This window comes from Callospermophilus lateralis, chromosome 13, assembly GCF_048772815.1.
Source record: "Callospermophilus lateralis isolate mCalLat2 chromosome 13, mCalLat2.hap1, whole genome shotgun sequence".
Taxonomy (NCBI): Eukaryota; Metazoa; Chordata; class Mammalia; order Rodentia; family Sciuridae; genus Callospermophilus; species Callospermophilus lateralis.
The window spans coordinates 60,125,028-60,138,623 of NC_135317.1; the positions used below are offsets into that span (position 1 = coordinate 60,125,028).

Below are 13,596 nucleotides of genomic sequence, written 5' to 3' on the forward strand. Positions count from 1 at the left end.
CTTTCTTCCTTATACATTTCATCTTCTCTTCATTCAGAGGAATGCAGTAGCATGGATAGTTGATGGCGAATTTGGAGCAGACGACTTCTGTTTAACTTAAAATTAGTCGTATTTTAATGGCTTGGGATTTGGTGCAAACAAACATGATTGATAGCTGGACAGACATGCTCGTCATGAAAAAACGAACCATTTCTGAAGCCCGATTGGGGCCAAACATTTACACCTTGCTTCATAGTAACCAGTTGAGATGAAGCACGTCGTTAGAACGTTGTTGGACACCATGTTGAATTATTCCCCCATCGGTTGTGAAGAACTGTGCTACATTCAGGCTTACCCATTGAACTCAGTATATATATTTTTTTCCCTCCTGCCTTTTGTTTGGCAGGATACCATTCTTGTTGCTCTTCTGTGTAATGAAGTTTAAATGCTTGTTTGGAAAACTTTATTTAACAGTTTAGAAGGCTTGATAGAAAGAGTGCATTAGTCTGAAGAGTATACATTGGATAGGAAAGAATTTCCTTCTTTTGTTTCTCCAAATCTTTCCGCCTTATTTAGCTTGAGATCTTTGCAGCTTGGTTCATGGATTCTAGCCTTGCCCGTTGCGCAGTATATACTGATCCAGATGATAAACCAGTGAACTATGTCAAAAGCACTCTCAATATTACATTTGACAAAAAGTTTTGTACTTTTCACATAGCTTGTTGCCCCGTAAAAGGGTTAACAGCACAATTTTTTAAAAATAAATTAAGAAGTATTTATAGGATTAAAGTGACTTCATTTGTATACATTTGGAATCTAAACCAGCTTAAAAACAGTTTCCTCTATGACTTAGATTCGCAGTATAACTGATGCTCTTCTGGAATACCACATGAGACATGGTCAGAAACAGTGCTTGGAAGGACATTTTACACAGGAAATTCAGAGTAATACTTTGAAGTGTCCCCCACACACACATTTGCTTTATTCCTGAAGGAATATCAGTACCTGAGGTTGAAGAAATTCAAGATTCAAAAGAACTTTAAATATACCAACATGAGAGATCAGTTAGGTCAGTCTAGGTTTTCAACAAAGCTGTCCCAAGTTGTTTTCAACTTCAGAAGTCACTTTGGTGTGCTCTAGCAAAAGATATAACCACTTTGGAAGTGTTAAGTATAATTTAGACCATAAGAAGAATTCAGCCCATTACAAACATAAGTGGGATTAAAACCTCATAGTTATTTCTCTCAATTGCCCTTGATATTTTGACATATAGGGAGACATAAATTTAAAAGAATATTCCTTCACAGTTTTTCAGATATTGCCAGACCGAACCTCATTCTAAATTGGTGCTGTGGATAGTCTTTCCCTCTTCCCTCCCCTTTTAGTTTAAGGAAAGGTTTCCTTCATGGAAAAGGACTTCTAATTTTTGAGACTTTCGCATTTAAAATGAGCCAAAAGCCTGATGTTCACATTGTGTTTTTACACCTCATAACAGCTGAATACAACATGCTTAGTATCCCTTAAAATTCCCGTTTTTCATTAGAGGATAAATAGGGTGACCACAGCTGTTATGTTGGGAAGAGGAGTGGGGAAACCCCCAAAGTAAGATTCTGGTGAAGAAAGAAACAACTTGTACTCAAGTTTCCCTTTAAGGCCTAGTCAAGTCTATAATATATTATTACCATGACTATTCCTTTAGGACCCACAAAAAAAGAGAAAGGCTTGGATTCAGGAATTCTTTAATTGGGGTGGCAAGGAAGAGTTGGCAGCAGACAGAAAGGAGAAAGTAAGGGAAGGGGAGAAGAAAAAAAACACATTTGGCCTTAAAAATAGCATGCATTCTCCCAAAAGCCCATAGTAAGAGAAAATGACAGATTGTGGTCAGCAGATTATTTTATCAAATTGGTATGTAAAAGATTTCTTTAAACTCCGTTTTGCAGAGATCACCACTTAGGAAATCAAAGAATTCCTGTTTTGATACTTCTAAGTTAAAATAACTATGTTACAGTTTATCTGGTACTTCATTTTTCTTGACTAAAATTAATTTTTACTTCAAGCTTGAATAAAAATCTTCATTGGTAACTGTATATAATTAAGTGGCAACTTCTCTTTACCTCAGTACAGTTAAAATCATATTTTAAGTGATTCATGTATACCCTGAAGCCATTAATACACCCCAGTCTCCACAGTAACATTACTGACAAAATGTGGGCATGGAAATTCCACAGCTGTTTACAAATTTGGTTACAGTGTACTGTGGTATGTCTGTAACACTTGCTGAGATTTGTCCCCATTCAGGAGCAATTTAGCACTCAGATTCTACTACTGCACCCAGCCACCCCAAATCTGAGTCTTCAGAGTACTTCTGAAGTGCAGTTTCAAAACACTTTTAAAAAGTGGAGTAAAGTGAGGCACATTTTACAAGAACATAACTCCTATTAAAACGGAGTAACAACTATGCAAAGGTTTCTCTAGCAGCTAGGTGAGTTTGTTTTCCAGATGTGTCGTAACTGGCGGCTTCCTATATATACTGGTACTTTGCTGTGCCAATTTGCTGTAAACATCTGTTTCATACATATGCCATGCAGTGACTGTGCTAGAAAGGTGAAGAAACCTAGGATTTTATGGTTTAAATAACTGATGACAGGATTTTCTAATCTAGCTGTTAGCTGAAAATTTCTGATAATACTATAGACTCTAATACGCTTAAAATACTATCAAGCCAGCCACAAGGTAAAAACAAATTGAAAAGTACCAATACTTTTTGCACATAGATCAAAATAGAGTGGAGAATTTTGACTCCTAAAATCAGGTTAGTAGGCTCATTTCCACGTGCTTAAAAATGTTTTTGTTATCATACATTGATTAAGGGCTAGAGCAAGAATGAAATTAAATGTCTTTTTCCTCCAAATAAGTGGTTATTAATGGTAAAATGTTGGATTTGGGAGTTACTGAGATTGGTGTGGGTAGTGATAAAGAGATTGGGAGTTAGTTGGGAGGGATGACAGCTTCAGTTTTGGTTTCTGTATTAGTATTCATGACAGCTACATTTCTGTTGCTCAATTGGCCAGATAAATATGTTATATTAATCCAGGTAAGTAGTTGAAGCAGAGGAAATTTTATTTGCAAATATCCCCACAAATTGGCCAATTTTGTTGGGTGGGAAAACAAAAAGGGATTCCCTAACTTTTAAGTAATTAAAATAACCTGCTAGTTGAGAGGGAAAAAGAAATCAATTTTGTCGATATTTCTTAATCTGCAAAGACAAAAGTAGTAATATGGTGAGTTTTATTATTATTAGGAGTGTTCTGCCTCTAGAGTAGCATTCCATGAAATTAATAGAAAATCCTTCTTTCCCACCCTTCCCCATCTTGAAATTTTCTTTTTTAGGATGTTGGTTCCTGCAAACAAGAACTGACCCTATCACCTCTGCCTCACAGTGGGTAACTATATCGTACATCTCTTGAAAGGGAAAATATCCATGTCAGTTTCTTTCACAGCAGAAGAATGGCTGCTTTTGAATGGGGAGGAAAGAAGACATTTGTCTTAATATCCTTTTTGTCCCATCTCTAAAATGTATAAATATTTTAATTTAGTTTTAATTTCTCAACTTTAGCAACTCTCCTCTTGAGTTGCTGCCCAAAACATTACTTCCATTTCGGAAACCATATTTAATTTAATACAAACTGCTAACTTTAAGAAGAGGTAAATTTGCATTTACACTTAGACACTTTCTAAAAACAGGGTGAACTTAATTGAAAATTTCAGTGTTGTTAAGCTATTGTTATAGTAGCTGCCCTACAGTTGCAAAAGCAAAAACTATAAAAACCCATCCTTATATGTACTTAATCCAGATAACCTGGATTTAATAAAGCTAATAGTATAAAAATGTGTGTGTATGTGTGTGTGGTATGTATGTGTGGGAGAGAGAGTACTTAATTCATAAAAAGTCCGGAAAACTGCCATTCTAGGTTCTTGTCAATTTTACTAAAAGTCACGTGCACATGTGAAGTGCTCTGTCAATGAGTTTAATGTTTGGTTAATACTGGTATATTTTTATAAGATTGAAATTGTGCCCCCATTTTCATTATCAGGGTCAATGTATTAGAAGTGAATCCTAACATTTTTAGGCACAGATGGAAAGAAATGTTTTTGGCTCCTTGAAAATGTGTGTGTGTGGCGAGGGGAATAGATCCACAAAAGCATGTGTGTACTTACAAACCAAGCTGTAGAGATCAAGAGAAGAACTTCAGTGTTGATCTCAAGATTTCTAAATTGTCAAGATTTACATGGCATTGTGGTGGAATTAGTTAACACTTAGAGATTTTGGTATGTAATAACTATTTGCTATGGACTGATTAAATGTTTCAAAGGATTGTGTTCTTAAATTTAGGGGAGGGGTGTTTTTGTTGTTGTTGTTTTAACTGCCTCAGATTATATTTAGTAGTTTCAATTTCTTTGCTTTATTATTTCATTGAAGTATAAAAACTTCAGGTCTCTGATATTTATTTTCACTTGTTCTACTAATTATTTACAAAACACCCTTTTGTTAACTTTCATTTTATAAATGTGTGGTATATTCAATGTCTTCAGAATTTCTGTTCCATTGAAACTACATTAACTTTGATTTGCCTTACTGGGACTTTTTTTTTTTTTTTAAATACACTTTTTTCATGTCAGTGCACAGCACTTAACCAGTCATTTGTATTCCTTTCTTTCAATCTAATAAACAGAATGAGTAACTAATTCTTGGTGTAATCTCCTAATTGAAATAACTGGTTTGCAGAACTTGACTTCCATGTGTTTAACTAGGGTTTATGAATGGGTCTGCAGGGATGGTTTGTTGTTGTTGTTGTTATTTTTGGAATTGGGGATTAAACCCAGACTTTACCACTGAGCCACATCTCCAACCCTATCTATCTATCTGTCTATCTATTGACAAGGTTTTGCTAAGTTCCTGAGGCTGCCTCAAACTTTCCTTCAGCTTCCTAAATCACTGGGATTATAGGTTCCTTCAGCTTCCTAAATCACTGGGATTATAGGTGTCCACATCACATACACAGCTGCACTGGGGTATCTTTTTAAGGCCATTGTGCAATTAGGGATAAATATAGAAGAAATTATAAGCATTGCATCTTAAAGGAATTATATACCTAATTAAAAAAAAAACCTACATCTGAATTTCTGCATTTAAGCAGTGAATATGTTGATTAGTTCTATTTGAAAACTAATTTCCTAATTAATAGAATTATATAATTTTCTAAAGACTTCCTTGGAAATGTTCTCCCAAAGACTTTCTTGGAGAAAGCATTCAATGTGTAGAAACATGGTAGATTTGTATATATGAAAAAAGGAAAAAACAGTTCCACCATCAGGGTGAATTATTACAGAAGAGAGATTTCAGGTTTTTTATAGCTAAGGGCAGAGAGTTCTATATAATAAAAGGAAGTTCAAATGTAAAAATTAGTTCTTTAGCCTATTAAAGTCCCAATTATATTATTTGCAGAACTAGCAAAAGCAAACATGAAATTCATTTGGAAAAATAAGAGACCCAGAGTAGCCAAAGCAATCTTTAGCAAGAAGAGTGCAGGAGGCATCACAATACAGAATTTAAACTATACTATAGAGCTATAGTAACAAAAACAGCATGGTATTGGCACCAAAATAGAAATGTAGACCAATGATACAAAATAGAAGGCAGAGACAAACCCACATACAGTTATCACATACTAGACAAAGGAGCCGAAAACATACATTGGAGAAAAGATAGCCTAGTCAACAAATGGTGCTGGGGAAACTGGAAATCCATGTGTAGCAAAATGAAATTAAACCTCTATCACCCTGCACAAAAATCAACTCAAAGTGGATCAAAGAAAAAGTAGGCCCAAATCTTCCGAACTTCCTTAATAAGACTCCTAAGGCGCAAGAAGAAAAATTAAGAATTAATAAATAGGATGGATTCAAACTAAAAAGCTGATTATCAGCAAAGGAAACAATGTGAAGAGAGCCTACTGAATAGGAAAAAAATATCTTTACCACATGCACTAACCTCCAAGATATACAAAGAACTCAAAAAAACACCAAATAAATAAATAAATGGGCTAAGGAACTGAACAGACGCTTAACAGAAGAAATACAATTGATCAACAGATGAAAAAAATGTTCATGTCTAGCAATTAGAGAAATTCAACTAAGATTTCATTTCACTCCAGTCAGAATGGCAATTGTCAAGAATACAAGCAATAAGTGTTGGCAAGGATGTGGGGGAAAAGGCACTCATACATTGCTGGTGGGACTACAAATTGGTGCAACCACTCTGGAAAGCAGGATGGAGATTCTTCAGAAAACTTGGAATGGAACCACCATTTGACCCAGCCATCCCAAGCATACTGTAGTGATGCAGCCACATCAATATTTATAGCAGCTCGATTCACAATAGCTAAGCTATGGAACCAACCTAGATGCCCTTCAACGGATGATAAAGAAAATGTGGTACATATATACAGTGGAATATAACTCAGCCTTAAAAGAATGAAATTATGTCATTTGCAGGTAAATGGATAGAACTTGAGAATATCATGCTAAGTGAAATAATCCAATCCCCAAAAAACAAAGGCCAAATGTTTTCTCTGATAAGCAGATGCTGATCCAGTTGGGGCCCAGGGGTTAGGGAAGAATGAAGGAAATTTGCAGAGGGGAGTGAGGGGAGGCGGGTGGGACTGTGGGGATGGGGAAGATGGTAGAATGAAACAGACATTATTACGCTTTATACATGTACGTTACACTACTGGTGTGACTCAGCACCACATACAGAGGAATGAGAAGTTATGCTCCATTTGTGCACAATGTGTCAAATTGTATTATACTGTCATGTATAATTAATTAGAATAAATTAAAAAAAACTTAGTACTTGGCAGTCAAGTAATGGCGAGTCTGCTAAGGATAGCAGATCCACTGATGGAGCAGTGAGCAGTGGTGCCTCTGTAGTCCTGCTCACTGCTGGGGAAATCATAGTTTGCAGCTTCTCCTGAACAGGCAAGAGAAGGAAATTTTCTGCTTTTTTCTTCAAATATATCTACTTCAATGACAGATTTAGCTAGTTTAGTCGAATTATCACCAACATTTAAAGTTTAATGTCAGCACCAGGTATAGAAATTGTCCCTGCCTTAACAAACCTGAGCAGACTTCTACTAAAAGCATAATCTAGGGGCTAGAGTTTAGCATGCTTGCCTGGCATGTGTGAGACACTGGGTTCGATCCTCAGCACCACATCAAAATAAAAGGTCTATCTACAATTAAAAAAAAAAAATCTAGCAGGGTGCAGTGACACACTGTGGTAGGAGGATCACACAACATAAAAATAAAAGGTCTATCTACAATTTAAAAAAAAAAAAATCTAGCAGGGTGCAGTGACACACCGTGGTAGGAGAATTGCAAGTTCAAAGCTAGCCTCAGCAATTTAGCAAGCCCCTAAGCAACTTGGTGAAACCTTGTCTCAAAAAATATTTAAAAGGATGGGGGATGTGGCTCAGTTATTAAGCACCTCTAGGTTCAATCCCAGGTACAAACACCACCAACAACAAACTGATTCCCTTTTAAGTATGTAAATGAAAAATGTACAGTCACATCATGTAATGATTTATACTTGAAGAATTTTTTTTAATCCTTTCCCATTTTTTATTATGTTCACAATTAAATCACTAACAACTCTTGTAGAAATAGGTAGTGTTAACATTTCTTATTTGTGCCCAGTTAAAGCAAATGACAAGACAATTCCTAGGAAGGAGGCAAACATCAATCCTAAAGTGGCAATCCCTGGGAAGAGGGCAAACACTGATCCTTTCCTAGTAAGTGTTGAACCACGACACAAAAGGCCACGGACTCCAATTTTAAATTAAAACAAGCTTGTATTTGTGTACACTAGAGCTGGCCAGGACTGTCTCTCCCAAAAACCTCGGGCTAGAGATCAGATCCCCTGCTCTCCAGGAAAAAATTTTTATAACACAAAAAGTTACAAAAGGCGGGTATCTTGGGGACTTACAGCTAACAAGATTTTGACAAGCATAATACAATGGCAGATAACAGATTAATGATCTACCTGGCTTAACATTTCAAGGTAGAAAATAAGTTCCCAACATCAGAATTTATGAAGTGCCACTAAAGTTTTAGAAAGGGTTGTTATCTGGTCAGGGTAAGCCAGGTGTGGGTGAGTTCAAGGCACCAGTAGGAATTCCAAGCAAGTTTAAAACATCAAATATGAACAAGGTCCAACCCCGATGGGGGCGGGGGGTAGGGTTCCAGGAAGAATTTTTTTTTCATCAGAAAAAAATGTTGAGGAAGATTCAGTGAAACCAAATGATTCCATCATCTAATCACTACTTCCAGTAGTCTTGTCTGTTGGTTTTATCTTGTCTCTTTTCCCTCAAATTTGAATTAACCTAAAGTGAACTTACAATATATGAAACCGTATTCTAATACTGTAGTTTAAATTATTAAATCAGTATGTAATTAGAGCTTGATGTAGGAAACAGAAAAGGACAAGTTTTAATTTCCTATGTGAGGATTAGTAGCTTCTTTCATCACTATGAAAAATTTATTGGACCTGGGGATATAGCTCAGTTGGTAGAGTGCTTGCCTTGCATGCATAAGGCCCTGGCTTTGATCCCCACCACACACACAAACACACACACACACACAAAAAAAAGATACAACTCTGTACATGAGTTCCTCACATACAACATAAGACTTTCTGCAGCCTTAAGAAAAATCTTCCTCAAAACATAGTTAGTTGGTGGGCTGGGATTGTGGCTCAGTGGTAGAGTGCTTACCTAGCACATGTGACGCCCTGGGTTCCATTCTCAGCACCACATAAAAATAAATAATGGCCTTGTGTCCAACTACAATTAAAAAAATAAATATTAAAAAAAGAACATAGTTGGCTATGTTGTGTAGTGATAGACCGTATTCTGAATTCAAATTAACAAATAAACAAAATGTTCTTCTTTAAGTCCTTTCCTGCCTGTTTTGAATTTAGTTAAGAAATGAATTGAGCAGGTATGTGACTCGGATAGAATGTGCAAGAAGGCCTTGGGTTTGATCCCCAGCACGATGGTATTAAAAAAATAAAATGGAACTATACATTGAATTGAAAGTTGTATTCTACACGATTTCCAAATATTGAATAATTTCCCTTATAGCTGAAAAATACCAATGATCCCTAGTTATCAACAGCTTTTAAAACTCTGAAAGCCCTTTTACGAGAACAGAACAGATGCACTTCTTTTTTTTTAATGTGTTTTAATTAGTTATACATGACAGTAGAATGCATTTATGCACTTTGATGTCATACGTAGATGAGGTATGATATCTCATTTTTCTGATTGTACATGTTGTAGAATCACATCAGTCACACAGTCATATATGTACATAAGGTACTAATGTCTATTTCATTCTACTATCCTTCCTATCAACAAATCCTCTCCCCTCCCCTACCTTCACTCCCCTCTACCTAATTTAAGGTAACACTATTCTTCCCTACTGCCCCCACTTTATTGTAAATTAGCATCTGCATATCAGAAACAGATGCACTTCTAATAGAAAACAAAATATATTGGTTCTTAATGCTATGGCTTGAAAAGTAGGGAGGGGACTTTAACATGCCTGAAAATTTCCCTGATAAGTATGTTTAATTGGACTCTTGCCCCAGTAATGGACTTACATAAAAAGACCTCTTCAATAAGTGTCAGGAGTCCCAGCCTGGGCAACTTAGTCAGACCCTGACTCAAAAAGGATTGGGGATATAGCTCAGTGGTAGAGTGCCTCTGTAAGCTTATTGCCTACTTTTTTTCAGATGATAAACTCAAGCTTAAAGAAATAACCCCTATTTGATGCCAAAACCTGTGCCTTTAACCCCTAAATCCAAGTACATCTAACTCAACTGAGGGCTTTTAAGTTTCAGATTTCTAAGCCACATTTCAGATTTTTTTTGCGGGGGTGGGTGGGGAGGAGTGCAAGGGAATGAAGGGAATGAACCCTGGAGCATTTAACCACTGAACCACATTTCCATCTTTTTTTGAAACAGGGTCTTGCTGAGTTCTTGAGACTGGCCTCCAACCTGCAGTCCTCCTGCCTCAGCTTCCCAAATCACTGGGACTACAGGCATGCATCACCACACCTGGCCACCTTTCAGATCTTGAGTCTAAAGGGAGATAAGGAATTGTTTTAATACCCCAGGTAATTTTATGCTATCAGCCTGGCACCAGTCCACTTATTGTTGTTTAAACACCATAACACTATGCTATATTACTTTGGTGATGAGGCCACAAATTAATAGCAGTAGCAAAAAATATATTGAAAGGGACTCACCCACATTAATTTCATACATACACATATTGTACAATGTGAATACGTGACAGGTATTCATTTGAGCTGATATGCTGGGTACTTATCTGTAGTTCAGTCACAATGAACGAGCCACTTTATATGTGCCGTCATATGAATAACAGAGAAGCTTTGGGGGCAGATACTCTAGTTCCCATTTTAACAAATGAGGGAAATTGGATTTAAAAAACTAACTGGTATGAAGAAGCTGGGATTCAAAATGAATTGCCTCTGAGCTCATGTTTTTAATACTACACCATCCATTGTTTCCTTGGTCTAGAGATGGCCACTTGGCATTTTTTTTAACTGATAAAAAAAAATTTGTATTTACTTAGAAGCATTCATAATGTCAACAGCTGCAACTTTTTTTCTTTATTTTTTTGCAATTACAGAGTGGTATTCAGTTAACAGAACAACAGCAACTGAAGATGAAAAACTACTGTCCCCATATATAACTAATTTGGCTGTGCACCAAGAACCTGCTTTAAATTTCCATGCCAATTCACAACCCCATACTGTATCAGGAAAGGTTGGAGCTACTGAAAATACCACCAGGAGAGGGCTCTCTAAAGACACATTTGGTAGTGTGTTAATTATACAAAAAAAAAAAAAAAAAAAAAAAAGACACTGTATAGTTTAAAAGCAAATCTTACATTGCAATTTTTTTCTTTAAAAGGAGTGAGTGGTGGGGTTTAAGTGCTTTATAGACAATACAAATAAACTGCACTAGAACCAACTTATTCATTATCATCCTCTTCATCTTCCTCTTCTTCCTTCTTTTTCTTGCTTTTTTCAGCCTTGACAACTCCCTTTTTGGCTGCATCAGGTTTTCCTTTAACTCAGTAGGCAGCAATATCTTTTTCATATTTTTCCTTCAGCTTAGCAGCTTACTTTTCGTAAGGCTTCTTGTCATCTGCAGCAATGTTAGTCCACATCTCTCCCAGTTTCTTTGCAACATTACCAATGGTTAGGCCAGGATGTTCTCCTTTGATTTGGGGGCAATACAAGGAAGAGAACAAGAAGGCTGTGGAGGCCTTTTGGGTGCATTGGCATCCTTGAACTTTTTTGTTTCCCCTTTAGGAGGGAGATAGATAGGTTTTCATTTCTCTTTCATAATGGGCTTTGTCGGCCTTTGTCATGTCTTCAAATTTCCTTTCTTTTTAGCAGATATGTTCTTCCACCTCTCTGAGTACTTCTTAGAAAACTCTGAGAAGTTGAGTGAAGCATCTGGGTGCTTCTATGCTCCTCCCAGCAAGTTTGCACAAGGAATGCATATGATGACCTTTTGCCTCTTGGTTTCTTAGCATCTCCTTTGCCCATGTTAAGTCGATTTTCCTCACAAGGCACAGAGTCACCCAGTGATCATCAGGGTCTCATTTGCCCTGGCACTGTCTCTATGGAGCTCAGTGTACCACAATAGTTGTGAGAGCAGAAACGAGATGCCTGGAAATTTTGACTTAAAACTTGTCAATGATAGTTGGAAAATTTAAGGCTCCTTTACTGATTCTAGTTAACTGCTTATTTCAATGGCATTTGAAATTTAAGGGACTTTTCTCCACATTATTAAAACAATAGATTTTTATAGAGGAAGACCTCCAAAAGAAACTTGAATATCTTTACATTGAATATCTTTACATATTGAAATCATAGGTTTTGTAGTCATCAGACCTGAATATAAATCCTATCACTTAATGTGTGTCTTTAGACAAGTTAACATGTCAAAGGTTAGTTCCCTCATCTATAAAAAAGCCTAACAGTATCTACCAAACAGCATTGTATTTTGTGAGAATGCACCTAGTCAAACTATGGTTTTTGTAAGAGTGGCTTAAAAGTACCAGTGGGGATGCAGTTAGCAAAATCTGGAATGTTACAGGTTCTACACAACAAATAATTTGATTACTTATGTTGGGTAACTCAGTTCCTTAAACAAATTGCAAATCTAAAAAGGAATCTAAAAGGGTTAAGACTTGCAACATTAACCAAATGAACAGACTTTGTTGGAATTTAAGTGTAAACAACAACTGTAGAATTTTTGAGCCACTGGAGAAACCTGAGCACCGATTGGATATTTGATACTAAGAAATTGTTTATGGGGGCGCTGGGGTGTGACTCAGCGGTAGAGCGCTCACCTAGCACATGTGAGGCCCTGGGTTTGATCCTCAGCACCACATAAAAATAAATAAATATATGGTGTCCAACTAAAAAATAAGTATTAAAAAAAAGAAATTGGTTATGTATGTCATTGGTACTATGGTTATGTTTTTTCATTGTTGTTTTTAGTTATACATGACAGTAGAATGTATTTTGACATACATTAAATGGAGTTTAACTTCCTGTTTTGGGGTTTATACATGATGTGGAGTTACACTGGTCATGTATTCATATAAACATAGGAAAGTTACATCCAATTTATTCTACTGTCTTGGTTATGTGTTTTAACAACCTATATCTTACAGATACATATGAAAATATTACAGGTGTAATGTCTGGAATTTGCTTCAAAGCAGGATGGGGCAGAGAACATAATAAGTTATGCATAAAATGAGTTGATTATTGCAACTGGTAAATACAAAATTACCAATTAACATGGTTTAGACCTGTTTCTCTCTTCCCAAAAGTTAGTAAATTTATTTAGAGCTACTGTAAAACCAAAGGACTACTAGCCTTGCCCCACTGGTCTCTTTGTTGGAGATAATAGTATAGCCAAACGTGCAGCCTTCAGTTGTATATTAAGTTCAGCTCCTACTCATTATGCGTCTTGTCTCTGAAACAAGTTGCTGATCAAATCAAGATGAGACATTTGGCTCTAGAGAGAAACTTCATCTAATTTAGTTCCATGTTATATCCTCCTCTCCTTCCAAGATTATCAATTTGAGTGAACTGAGCTGTGGGAATGAACCAAGGATTCAAGCTCCTGTTTTCATGCCAGTTTCTTACATCAAGAGTGCATGGTTCTCAAAATAATGGATATTCGGTGAGATTAAATCCAGAGTCAGCAACAAAGTGGAGATTCTGATCAAGCACAGGGTCCTGAAACATAAACCTGAAATAAAAGATGACTGGAGAGTGATGGTTTACTAGTGTGTAACTCAGAATCTTAATCGTGCCAGGCCTGGGGGAGTATAGCACAGTGGTGGAGTACATCTTACTTACTTTCTGTATTTGACACACAAGGTGCTTCATTAGAAAATAGGAATTCAACATTTTGACTAGATTGTAATTTTTTTTTTTTTGTAG

General features: G+C 36.4%; 1 protein-coding gene and 1 pseudogene across 2 annotated transcripts in view; one reads left to right on the forward strand and one right to left on the reverse strand.

Moving 5' to 3' along the window:
• The window catches only part of Wdr26 (WD repeat domain 26), a 42,380-nt gene extending 40,978 nt beyond the window's left edge, over positions 1-1,402 (forward strand). For both annotated transcript variants that reach the window (XM_076831623.1, XM_076831622.1), the window contains exon 14: positions 38-1,402. In XM_076831623.1, coding sequence (XP_076687738.1) covers positions 38-63 — 26 coding nt within the window. In that variant the 3' untranslated portion in view covers positions 64-1,402. The remainder of the gene's footprint in view (positions 1-37) is intronic.
• Positions 1,403-11,059: 9,657 nt separating this feature from the next.
• On the reverse strand, positions 11,060-11,682 carry LOC143379328 (high mobility group protein B1 pseudogene; annotated as a pseudogene).
• Between the last annotated feature and the right edge of the window lie 1,914 nt (positions 11,683-13,596).